Genomic DNA, 13,039 nt, shown 5'->3' with positions numbered 1-13,039 from the left:
GCAGATGGTGAGGAAGCAGCAGATCACATGACAGCTGCAGCAGAAAGGTGCAAAAGGAAACCTGAGAAACCCATACATACTGTTATTTGCTAAACTAAAACTAGGCTTGGTACAGCATAGACCCAGACTATGGACAATAAGTATTTGCAAATTCTTAACAAGTTATAAATAACTTTAAAGCTTGAATTAAGGAATTAAAAGAAAAATACATCATTGAAGTCGGGACCCATGCACTGCGAGAGTTATTTGCCCACTTTTCAAGGGGATTACAGAAGAAGCTGTTTCTCCCAACGGATACCTCACTCCTGCCAGCTCTCCTCCGCTGCCCCAAACTATGCTCTGTGGGCAGAACCTCAGTATCATCAAGAACAATACAGGAAAATTAACCCTGTATTGCACATTCAGGAGGCTAGAGTTTGACCAGAGTTGGTTGAAGCTTACAGAGCAGCTGTGGGAGACCAGTTGCAGAGCTGGAGCGGCCATGCTGGAGCATGGAATGAGGTACGTATTTACACCCTAATTCTTTACCTCTTAGATTAAACAAATAATTATTTATTACATTTAATTTACATATAATTATTTACTTACATTGATGGGGTGTCCAACTGCAAGTGTTGATGGATTTTTGCATGTTCCTTGGACTTTAAAATAAGTTATTACTGACCTTTCTGTAGCTGGCTGTACTGTGAAGTGATTCATTATATAAACAACACCTCAAAGATTACAGCAAATACTTTTAAGTAGGGCTTCAGTAAGTTTCTAACAACTTAGAAACACCTACTGTGTGTTTACATTAGAAAGCTGGTAGGCTAGCTTTCATATAAATTATTGAGGAGAGGAGCTGAGATTTCAGTGCCTCTGTTGTGAACCTTAAAGAGAAGATTCTCCACAATTTCTGAGGAAGGATTTATTTACCAGTGCTTTTCTCTTTGTTGATAAAATGGAAAAAACATATTCTGGGCACAGGTTTATCCCAGTCAGTTCATTTTAGCTGGTTTGAATTGTCTAAGTATAGCATTAAGGTTAATTCACACTAGCATTAATGCATTTAGCTTTTCCAAACAAAGTCATGCATGTAGTCATAAAGTCATCTGAGTAGTATAAACAACTTATTTACCACCCAGATTACCTTTTGCTGCTTTAAAGAAGGTTTTACATGCATTGACACAAGTTTAGCAACATTTAGAATGTCTAATCAGATCCTGGAGCACAGAATTCTATTTTCTTTAAAAGCAGCTAAAAGTGACTGCATCTAAACGCACAGTCTGAATGGCAACACTGAAAAATAATTACTTCTATTAAGAAATGGTCTCGATGCATATAAATACAGGTTTGACAATGCCCGTGTGAATGAGGCCTAGGATCTCTGAACTCATTCACTTTTGCCAAGAACTGTATGCTAACCGTGCTTTAAAAAGTGTTTAAAATTAATATATGGGACTCCAAGAATAAATAATATGTATGTAGTAGTTTTGCAATTCTATGTTAAAAAAAAAAAAAACTGAGATAAAACACAAATATATACTTACTATCTCTCGATCTGCATTCTTACTGGCCATAGCATCCACTTTGGCATCAAGCTCGGCCTGAATTTGGTCTCTTCTTTTCAGTACACCCTTAAGTAAAAACAGTAGGGAAAAATAAATAAAAACAATAATAATAAAACCTCTTACACCTCTCACATGCTTGCTTCTTTCCAGCCTTTGGGGCACTATTTCATCCACTGAAACAAACAATGGGGCTTAATATCATCCCCCCGACACCAACGAAGAGGCACAATTCCTCACAATGACACCAAAGATGGGCCACAATTCCTCCCAATGGCACCAAAATTGGACCAAATGATACCAATAAGGAGGCACAATTCCTACCAATAACATCAAAGATAGGGCAGGGCATTATTTTTTTCCCCACCAACTTCGGGACCTTTCTACTCTCAATGGTCACAGTTTGCCCCCCCCCCCCCCCAAAGTTTGAAGGACAGTAAACTGGCCCTTTCTTTATAACGTTTGGAAACACCTGCTATAGAAGCTTTCGATTGCTGAAGTTCATAGCTCTACTGCTGCTGCCACCAGGAGAAAGGAGAGAATATCAGGGAGATTAGACACTATTCTTTTAAGAGATTCTAAATGCATTTTTTTTTTTTAAATAAACAGGTTATACTTACCTGCTCTGTGCAATGGTTTTGCACAGAGCAGCCCTTCTGGGGTCTCCTGCCAGGACAAGTGGCTTGCATTGAGGGCACTCGTGCATACTCGCTTTCAAGCTGGATCTGTGTCTGTGTCTCAGCCCTGCTCCCGCTCTCCTTTCACTGGCTGTGACCAAAAGCAGCAAGAGCAGCTGCCTCTCTATCCAATGAGCAGAGAGCGTTGAGAGAGCTGCTGCTCTCATGCCTACTCTGGATTGAAACTGGGCTTAGGTATATAGGGGTCAGGAGCTGTATGCCAAAGTTTTTTCACCTTAATAGTCAATATAGGTCTATATTAGGAGGCTTTGGCTTTTTTTTTTTCTTTTACCAAAGTTACAATGGTAGTTGTTATTGGCTAAAAGTAGCATAAAAAATTGGATTTTTGTACTTACCATAAAATCCATTTCTCTGAGTTTTTACAGACACAGAGCTTCATAAATCATAACTACTGGTTTATATTGTCTCTCCCAGGATTAGGACCAGGCAGAACAAAAAACTCCTGGCAATGCCCATGGGCTATGCTCAGCTTGCTATACAACCCCCCTCTGTTCTAGGTAATCAGTTTAGTAGCAAGTAGTATTAGAAGTATCAGAACTCAATAGAGCGGTGGGTTCTGTGTCCGTCTTGATTTTTGACTTACCGTAAAATCAATTTCTCTGATTTTTATTAACGGACACAACTCCTGATCTTCTTAACCATTGGGTTATACTGCCCCCTACAGAAGTAGGACACTAGGCAGAAAAAAAAATCTGGCTACGCCTAAGGGCAGTCTCAGGTGGCATACCCCCTCTCTCTGCTACAGGTACTCAGTTTTGCTACAAGCAGTGTCAGAAGAATCACAACTACACAGAGGGGTGGGTGCTGTGTCCATCAATGAACATAAGAGAAATGGATTTTACGGTAAGTCAAAAATTCCACTTTCTCTTTTGTTCATTGACGGACTAGGCTCCTGATCTTCTTAACCATTGGGATGTCCCAGAGCAGTGTTAAACATGAAGGGTGGGAACAGCGAAAAAAAAATTCCCTAGGCTAAACTATAGCCAACCAGGTAAACATGAGCTCAATCAAAAGAACTGGAGCCCACCTGAAAAGAACAATACACCCTCAAAGAGGATCAGGTCCTCTAAACAGCAGCCTGCAAAACCTTTGCGGCCAAAGGAAGAATCTGCAGATTCCAACACATCCACTTTATAGAATCTTGTGAAAGTGTGCACCGATGACCAGGTGGCCGCCTTGCAAACCTGCGTCACTGACGCCTGATGACGGCAGGGCCAAGAGGCACTGAGTGCCCAAGTAGAATGCGCCTTGACAAGGAAAGGAGGAACCTGACACTTGAGGGAATAGGCCTGAAACACTGTCTGTCTGATCCATCTGGAAATGGTCGCAGAGGAACGGACAACCCTTTCCGAGGCCCATCTGTGAGCACAAATAGTGAGTTGGAATTCCTAAAAGACTCCGTAGCTGCCAGGTACACCCTAATTGCCCGGACCACATCCAAGGCATGCAAAGCAAATTCCTTTAGATGTTTTGGCCTGGGACACAGGGAAGGCAACACAATGTTTTCATTCATATGAAAATCAGAGACAACCTTTGGAAGGAACGACGGCCAGGGGCGAAGAACCACCTTATCTCTTTGAACCACCAAGTAAGGTGAACGAAAAGACAACGCCGCCAATTTCGACAATCTGCACGCAGAGGTAATAGCCACCAAAAAGGCCACCTTCTGGGACAGCGTAAGCAGTGGAATCTTCAGAAGAATCTAAAAGGGAGGCTTCTGCAGGACTGAGAACACCAAATTGAGATCCCAAGGTGCTAACGGAGACCGCACTGGAAGAGCCAAGTGCGAAACTCCCTGATGAAAAAGTACACACCAGTGTGTGGTCAAGGGCCGTTGAAAGAAGACCATTAAGGCCGACACCCGGCACTTGAGAGTACCCAAGGCTAGTTTCTGCTCAACTCCCCATTGAAGGAAAGTCAAGATCCGAGCCATAGAAAAAGAAATATGATGAACCCCAAGAGACTCACACCACGCAATGTACATCTTCCATGTATGATGGTAGATCTTCCTAGAAGTAGATTTCCTAGCTTTTAACAGCGTTGGACTCACAACAAACTTCTATCCATCAGCACCTGGCATTCAAGAGCCAAGCTGTCAAAGCCAGCGACTGTAAAGCAGGATGGAAGATTGGTTCTTGGGACAGCAGATCCTTCCTGAGAGGAGGCTTCCAAGGAACTTCAGCGACCAGCTGCACCAGATCGGTGTACCAAGCCCAGCGAGGCCAGTCCGGGGTCATTAAGATGACCAAAATCCCTTCTGCCTTGATCCTGCCTAGAGGTCTTGGCAGAAGCTTGAGAGGAGGAAAGGCATAAATCAGACGATACTGACTCCACGGGGCCACCAGCCCATCTGTGGCGTCCGCCGGGACGCCAACAGATCCACCTCGGGAATGCCCCAACAAAGACACAACTGATGAAACACCCCTGGATGAAGGGACCACTCCCCTTGGTCTAACACCTGCCGACTGAGATAATCTGCCTGTCAGTTCTCCACCCTGGGAATGTGTATGGTGGAGAGGGCTGCAACAAACTGTTCTGCCCACCTTAGAATGCTGGCTAACTCCAGAGCTGCCAGGACACTTCTTGTGCCCCCTTGGTGATTGAAATATGCCACGGCCGTGGCATTGTTCAATTGAATGTGCACTGGACATCCCTGTAGAGATTCGTCCAATGTTCCAGGCATAGTCTGATCACTCCAAGTTCCAAGACATTGATTGGTAGTCTGGAGTTTTCCAGCGTCCAGATCCCCTGAGCAGAATTTTTGCAGAGGACGCCTCTCCATCCAGACAGGCTGGCATGCGTGGTGACCACTGTCCAATACAAGGGGAGGAAGAATTTGCCCAGCCAAAGCCCCGGAGAACAAAGCCACCATATCATTCCCCTGCTCAGCCGGATCGGATTGTCCAAAGACTGCCGAGTCTTGTCCCATTTGGCCAGAATCTCCCTTTGCAGGGACCTCGTATGGAACTGTGCAAACGAAACTGCCCCAAAAGGTAGACACCATTAGGCCCAGCACCCGCGTGCAAGTCTGGAGGGATGACCATCTGCTGGACAGCAGGAGACGAAATCACATCCTGCAGTTTCTGGAGTTTGTCCAGAGAAAGGAGCACTCTGGCTAAGGCCGAGTCAAAAGTCAGACCCAGATAGTCCAGCTTGGTGGACGGAACCAGAGCAGACTTCTGAAAATGTAGAATCCAGCCGAACCCCCTCAGAGTTCGTATGGTGATTTTCCACCAGAGCAGTAGGAGACTCCGCTCGCAGAAGGAGGTCGCCCAAGTTGCCCAGTATCGCGATCCCCTGTTGGCGTAACAATGCTAGCACCAGGGATAACACTTTTGTGAAGGAGAAGAGGTGAGACCAAAGGGTAACGCCACAAACTGATAATGCTCCTCTCCCACAGAAAAGCGGAGGAAGCGCTGGTGACCAGCACATATTGGAATGTGAAGGTAAGCATCTCTGATGTCGATAGAGGCAAGAAAATCCCCCTGATGCAGGAATGCCACCACTGTGCAAATGGACTCCATTCTGAACCTCTGCACCCGCACAAAGCAGTTCAGCGCCTTGAGGTCCAGGATTGGATGCACCTTGCCTTCCTTCCTGGGAACTGTAAACAGGTTTGAGTAAAAACCCTGAAAACGTTCCGATGTCGGAATCGGGACAATCACCCCTTGAAGCAACAGGTCTTGCACCGCCCCAAACAGACCCTGTCAACGGTCCGGAGACAGGCGCAAGTTGGAAGGAAAGATACGGGTGAGGGCGCACCCTCATGCTGATAGAGCCTTGTCTGCTGGTCTGGATAAGGCCACTCTCGACTTGCCAGACCAAGTTCGCTTGGATCCACCAGAGGCAGCCCTGAACAGCTTTGATCCCTTCAGTCACCCTTGAGGGACGAACCAACTTCTTATGAGCCAAGAACGAGGGCCCACGTCTATGACGAAGGTCCTTGCCCTTCGTAGCCTGCAGAAGAAAGGTACTCTTCTCCCCTGTGGGACCTTTAATGATGTCATCCAGGGTAGCTCCAAACAGGAGATCTCTTTGAAAGGGAAGATCAATCAAGGCCTTCTTAGAAGTCTGGCCCGCAGACCAGCATTTGAGCCAAAAAATACGCCAAAGGACCACTGCTGAACAGAAAGCCTAGCGATTAGGGGAGCCAAATCCAAAGAAGTATCACAAATAAACTGCAGCCCGTGGACCAACTGGTCCACCAGCTCAGCAAAGGCAGGGGGGAGTTGCTCCCCCTCCAGGTCATGGTGTAAAAGCTTAGCCCACTCGGTCAGAGTTTGCAATGGTAAATACCGGCCTCAGTGCCAAACCAGCCAGGGTGTACATATTGCGTGCCACAGCCTCTGCCTTCCTGTCAGTCAGGTCCTTAACCTCCCTGGCGGTATGATTCTTTTGGATTTTAGGTGCTGAAAGCGGTACCATTATTTTGCATGTAATTCTTGTGAATGAGCAGTCCAAACCAACTGTATACATTTATTATATATATATATATATGTATGTATACATATATTATATATATATATATATATATATATATATATATATATATATATACACATATACACACACACACGTATATATATATATATATATATATAATGTATACAGTTGGTTTGGGCTGCTCATTCACAAGAATTACGTGTATATATATGTGTGTGTGTGTGTGTGTGTGTGTGTGTGTGTATGTGTGTATATATATATATATATATATATATATATATATATATATATATATATATATATATATATATATATATATATATATATATATATATATATATACATACATACATACACACAATTTATACATATATTTACATAAAAAGTACAGTAAAACTGCAGGAAAGGGCACTGGGGGGCAATGTAATGTGATTTGATTTTATTTTGAACGGTATCAGTGTGTTTGGTGCATTTTACATTTGAATTTGCCGCCGGTTCCACCCCCCGGCGGACGTCACGTCGCCGGAGACGGAAGCCGGGGCTCGCAGACGATTGGGAGGAAGCTCCGCCGCCGCATACCGCTTGCAGTCTTCGCTGGATCCCGGAGAAAAGGTAAGTAAAACCTCCTCCAGCATCCAGCGATCTTCCTAGCGCTACCCCGAGTGTGACTCGGGGTTACCGCTTTTGGCACTAAAATCTTACCCCGAGTCACACTCGGGAATACCGCTAGGAAGGTTAAAGGCCGGGGACTCTTCAACTGGAATTGTGGTTGCTTTGTTCAATCTGGAGACCGGACGGTCCACCACTGGTGGAACAGTCCACTTTTAATGAAGGGACTCCTCATAGGGCTACCACATAGCAAATGGCATAGGGAACCACAAGTGGACGTTTTGGCCGTTCCCACTCTTTAGAGAAAATTCTGTCAAAATAGGCAGGGAAAGGAAACACCTTTGCCGCTCTGGATGGCTTGTGAGTGGCAAAGGGAACCGACGCCTCCGTTGCAGCTTCAGCTGCGTCCTCCATTTTTAAGGTCTCACGCACAGATACAATCAGTGCATCCACCAGCGCCTTTTCATGTGCGGTTGCAGAAGTGGAGAATTCATCCTTACTATCTGAGAACTTCGGGCGCGTGGTCGCAGACCCAGCATCGTGTCCCACGTCTGCGGTGGCCGAATCAGATTCAAGATCTGAGGAGAAAGATGAGGCAGGGTAAGGAAGGGGGCGCTTTTTGCCAGCCTGTTGCCCAAAAACCACATCCACCCAGGACACAAAGGACTCCAGGACTGCCACCAGTGCATCGATAGATGGTTGGGACCCGGAAGGCTCCGCAGCCTCAGAGGAGATCAGGTGGGGAAATGTGCTCCAAAGACTCCATGAGTCAATGGGGGACTCCACAAAAAAAGGTGAAAAAAAAGCAGCACCACTCAGTCGTCAGTAACAGAGCACCTAATCGATCCTCAGCAGAAAGAGAGAGAGGGAGAGAGAGGACCCCACCAGACTCTTCACCCAGCAGAAACAGGCAACTGCAGCTACCAGAATAATCTGCACTCCACGTGCGGTGATTGGGAAGTGAAAAGATCCAGAAGTCAGCACCAGGGGATGAGGAGGGGCTCCCACTGCCCAAATCCCCACCCACAGGGCTCCACTGTCATGGCTGCCACTATTTTCAATGGTAAACCACTGCAAAATGGCCACAGGACTACAGAAGCATGACAGCCATGCATTTAGGAAACACAGGCTACAGCAAAATGGCAGCCCTGCATGTCACCATGAGCTCCCAGGGATCCAGGAGGGATCCCTAGGCCTCAGAAAATGGGACAGGCAGGAAGCGGGGCCCCTGGCAAAAGCCTCCACCAGGTACACCTCCCAGTCAACGGCGGCGCACCCCTCTGGCCCCAATCGCCAGCACAGCACCATGCACCCACCCCAGGCAGTCGACCAGACCACCCTACATCTCCAGCGTCAGTAAAGGAGGGGGGCCATATGGCCCACAGGGACCACCAGACAGATGAGGGGGGTGCCTAACGGGAGGGGGGAACCCAGGGGTCCGACTGTTCAATGGAGGGGCCCACGTCCACCCCAAAACCCTCCAGGGGGAGAGGGGGGACAGTCACTTACCATACAGGGAACCAGGCAGGCACCTCCCAAGACAGAACCTCCTCTCCCTCAAAATAGGGGGGCTGTCAGCCAGGAGGAACGATGCAACTCTGGCAGAGACCTGGTCGTATGCGACCTCGCAAGACATTTAACACGCAGGCCAGCCCTCGTATGGTGGGGCTATGTCACGGCCGACCTAGTGTGGAGCTGAGGTCTGCGCGCGCTCTCCGGCCAGATTGGGGTGACCACTGGATCTAGAGTATCCAGCCCGTTGCCCAGTCCAGCAGTTGATTGTAGATCTCACACGAAAAAATCCAGGAGAAAAAAATTCTATCTAAAAATAAAAAATTGCCAGGACCCGAGATCCCAATGATTAAGTATATCAGGAGCTGTGTCCGTCAATGAACGAAAGAGAAATATTGTTTTTTTCTTTAAAATTGTTGGTCTATTTTATTTTTGTAGTGCAAAAAATAAAAAAAGATAGAGGTGATCAAATACCACCAAAAGACAGCTCTATTTGTGGGGAAAAAAAGGACATATACATTTTATTGCAGCGTCGCACAAACGTGTAATTGTCAGTTAAAGTATCGCAGTGCCGTATTGCAAAAAATGGCCTGGACATGAAGGGGGGGGAAATCTTCTGGAGGTCAAGTGGTTAAGCATTTTTTTTCTCATTTATTTAGCTTCAATTGCACAGAGTTTATTCAGTTTAGACCTCCAAACATACAGCCGTCTTTTCTGGAAAGAAACCCAAAATATCTGTATACTTTGTATCAGAAAATTGATTTTTAAATAAAAGATATAAGAAAACGATTTCGTAAAGTACATTAATGCATTTTCATAACGAAAAAAAAAAAAAAGACCTCAACACTTTAGGACAACCTCCTTTAAAAGAAGAGCTGAATTGTGAGGTTATAAAGCTCTATTTACTTAGGAGCTCTGCAGTAAATGCATTACCGTTTCTGCACAAAAAGCAGGTTTCCATTAGCTGACCTGCCTTGAGTAGGCACACGGATATTGCCACTTGTATACGGTTATTAAAGACAGGTTCTATAGCTTAAGTGATTAGGCAAGTCAGTGGTCACTATACTCCAGTCTATTCTGTGTCAAAAGAAAACCAGGTATAATTGGGCTTATGCACCTATTTAAAGCTTTTATTTTTGCCCTTATGTAACTTTGCTTTGTGTCTGGTTCAAAATGTGTAAAGTGTCTAAAGACACGAAGTCTAAGAACTGCTGGACTGTTAACCACTTCCATACCGGGCCTATTCTGGCACTCCTCTCCTACATGTAAAAATCCTCTTTATTTTCCTAAAAAAATTACTCAGAACATCCAAACATTATATAATGTTTTTTTAGCAGAGACCCTAGGTAATAAAATGGTGGTCGTTGAGACTTATTTACGCAGCAATTTTTTAAACACATTTTTTTTGGAAAACAAAAAACAGTTTCATGAATTAAAAAAACAAAAAAACAAAAAACAAAACACTAAAGTTAACCCAATTTTTGGTATAATGTGAAAGAAGATGTTATGCCATTTAAATAGATACCCAACATGTCACACTTTAAAATTGAGCACACGCGTGGAATGGCGCCAAACTTCAGAACTTAAAAATCTCCATAGGGGGCGCTTTAAAAAAAATTTCAGGTTACCCGTTTAGAGTTACAGAGGAGGTCTTAGGCTAGAATTATTTCTCTCACTCCAAAGTTTGCGGCAATACCTCACATTTGTGGTTTGAACGCCGTATAGATATGCAGGTGCGACGTACGTATGGGGATGGGGGCGCTTTACTTTTCTTTTTTGTTTATTTTACTTTTTTTATTTTGAAACTTTCCCTTAAAATTTTTTATTTTTTTTTTATCACTTTTATTCCTATTACAAGAAATGTAAACATCCATTGTAATAGGAATAGGGCATGACAGGTCCTCTTTACAGTGAGATCTGGGGTCTATAAGTCCCCAGATCTCGCCTCTAGGCTGGAAAGCCTGAGATAAAAAAAAAAAAAAAAAAAAACTCTGTTACCAAGCTGAAGAAATGGCAGTGTTTACATCTGCTGAGGCTGGACGTGACGTCATAATATCGCGCCCAGCCTCCGAAGGTCAGAGAGATGACCGGGGACCATCTGGTCCTTGGCCAGCTCTATGGTAAAACGGCCGCTGCTGGCCGATTCATTCTTCGGCTCGCTGAGCACACGGGCGAGAAAATAGAGGCCTTGGAGGGCGGCGGGAGGGGGACGTCCCCTCCCGCTACCTGTAAAAACAATTAAGCGGCTGAACAGCCTCTATGATTGTTTTTATAGGACAGGGAATCACTGGCAGAAACAGAAGATATCTGAATGCAGCTGCAGGCATCACTCAGATTTAACCACTTAAACTCCAGGACGTCATATGACATCCACCTTAGGAGAAGTGGTTACCAACCCAAACCTAGGCACTATATACTTGGCAGGATATCAATTATCAGACTTCAAGTGATACATCACCCCGCTGTAAAGATGAAGAATCGAACACAAATTAAAGCTGAATAAGGGGACACACTGTAAATCTTTCACCATTAACCTGCAAAATTTAGAAAATTAGCCACTTCCCATAAAAAGACATACCCCTACGTCCTCGGGTTACCAGGATCATGGCTGCAGCTGCATTAGAGGGCAGGGGAGAGATCAGGGGTCTAACAAACCCCATATTTCTCAATTAAGTGGACCTGGCACTGTCTAGGTTACCACAAGGGATATTGTCCATGCCTTGTAATTAAAAAATGTAATCATTTAAAAAAATGAATGTAAATAAAGTAAATAATTATAAAGAAAAAATATACAACATACCCCTGTTCTCACGCGCAAATGCGAAAGGGCAAGTAGGTCCTCACACACATATGTAAATGGTGATTGCAACACACGTGAGGTGTCACTACAAACGTCGGTGTAATAATAGTTCTAGCGTCAGACCTCTTGCTTAGTGCTAAACTGGTAATCATTAAAGGCTTTTAAAGCATCACCTATGGAGATATTTTTAGGCAACATATTTTGAAGCCATTTCACGGATGTGCAAAATTTTAAGTGTTCACATGTTTGGTATCTATTTACTTGATGCAACATCATCTTTTATATTTTTTTAAAAATTTGACAGAAATTTGGAAATTACAGGGTGCAGCTGCTGCAAGCACCAAATGTGTTCCCACATTGGCAATAAACCAATATTAACCACTTGCCTACAGTGCACTTTCACCCCCTTCCTGCCCAGACTGATTTTCAGCTTTCAGCGCTCTCACATTTTGAATGACAATAACTCAGTCATGCAACACTGTACCCATAAAAAATTAGTGTCCTTTTTTTCACACAAATAGAGCTTTCTTTTGATGGTATTTAATCACTAGTGGGTTTTTTATTTTTTGTGCTATAAATAAAAAAAGACTGAAAATATTGTGAAAACACGCATTTTTCTTTGTTTCTGTCATAAAATTTAGCAAATGAGTAATTTTTCTTCACAAATTTTGGCCAAAATTTATACTGCTACTTAAGTATATATTATTTGGTCTTTGTGAAAGTTATAGAGTCCACAAGTTATGGTGCTAATCATTGAAAATTTATCACACTTGATCACACCTGATGTACTGAAGGCCTATCTCATTTCTTGAGACACTAAAAAGTCAGGAAAGTACAAATACCCCCCAAATGACCCCTTTTTGGAAAGTAGACATTCCACGGTATTTAATAAGGGGCATGGTGAGTTTTTTGAAGTTATAATTTTTTCCCACAACTCTTTGCAAAATGAAGATTTTTTTTAATTTTTTTTTTTTACAAATTGACGTATTAACAGGTTATTTCTCTCACACAGCATATGTATACTTGCAACTACACCCCAAAACACATTCTACTACTCCTCCTGAGTATGGCGATACCACATGTGTGAGACTTTTTCACAGCCTGGCCACATACAGAGGCCTAACATCCAAGTAGCACCGTCAGGCATTCTAGGAGCACAAATTACACATATAATTTCCTGACAACCTATCGCACTTTTGAAGGTCCTGGAGCACCAGGACAATGGAAACCCCCATAAAATGACCCCATTTTGGAAAGCAAACAGCCCAACGTATAATTTTTGAGGCATAATGAGTCTTTTGAATATGTCATTTTTTTCCACAAGTATTTGGAAAATGTGGAAAGAAAATGAAAACGCATTTTTTTTTTTTTTTTTACACAAAGCTGTCCATTTATGCAATATTTCTAACACATAGCATGTACATAGCAAA

The 13,039-nt window shown here is 43.9% G+C and overlaps 1 protein-coding gene across 1 annotated transcript in view; it reads right to left on the bottom strand.

Moving 5' to 3' along the window:
- Positions 1-13,039, bottom strand: part of SNX7 (sorting nexin 7) — a 176,654-nt gene that overhangs the window by 54,361 nt on the left and 109,254 nt on the right. Inside the window, exon 7 of the mRNA XM_082265910.1 lies at positions 1,530-1,616. Coding sequence (XP_082122036.1) covers positions 1,530-1,616 — 87 coding nt within the window. The remainder of the gene's footprint in view (positions 1-1,529; positions 1,617-13,039) is intronic.

Source organism: Pelophylax lessonae (assembly GCF_965119305.1).
Source record: "Pelophylax lessonae genome assembly, chromosome: 8".
Taxonomy (NCBI): Eukaryota; Metazoa; Chordata; class Amphibia; order Anura; family Ranidae; genus Pelophylax; species Pelophylax lessonae.
This window is presented reverse-complemented; position numbering and strand designations above follow the sequence as displayed.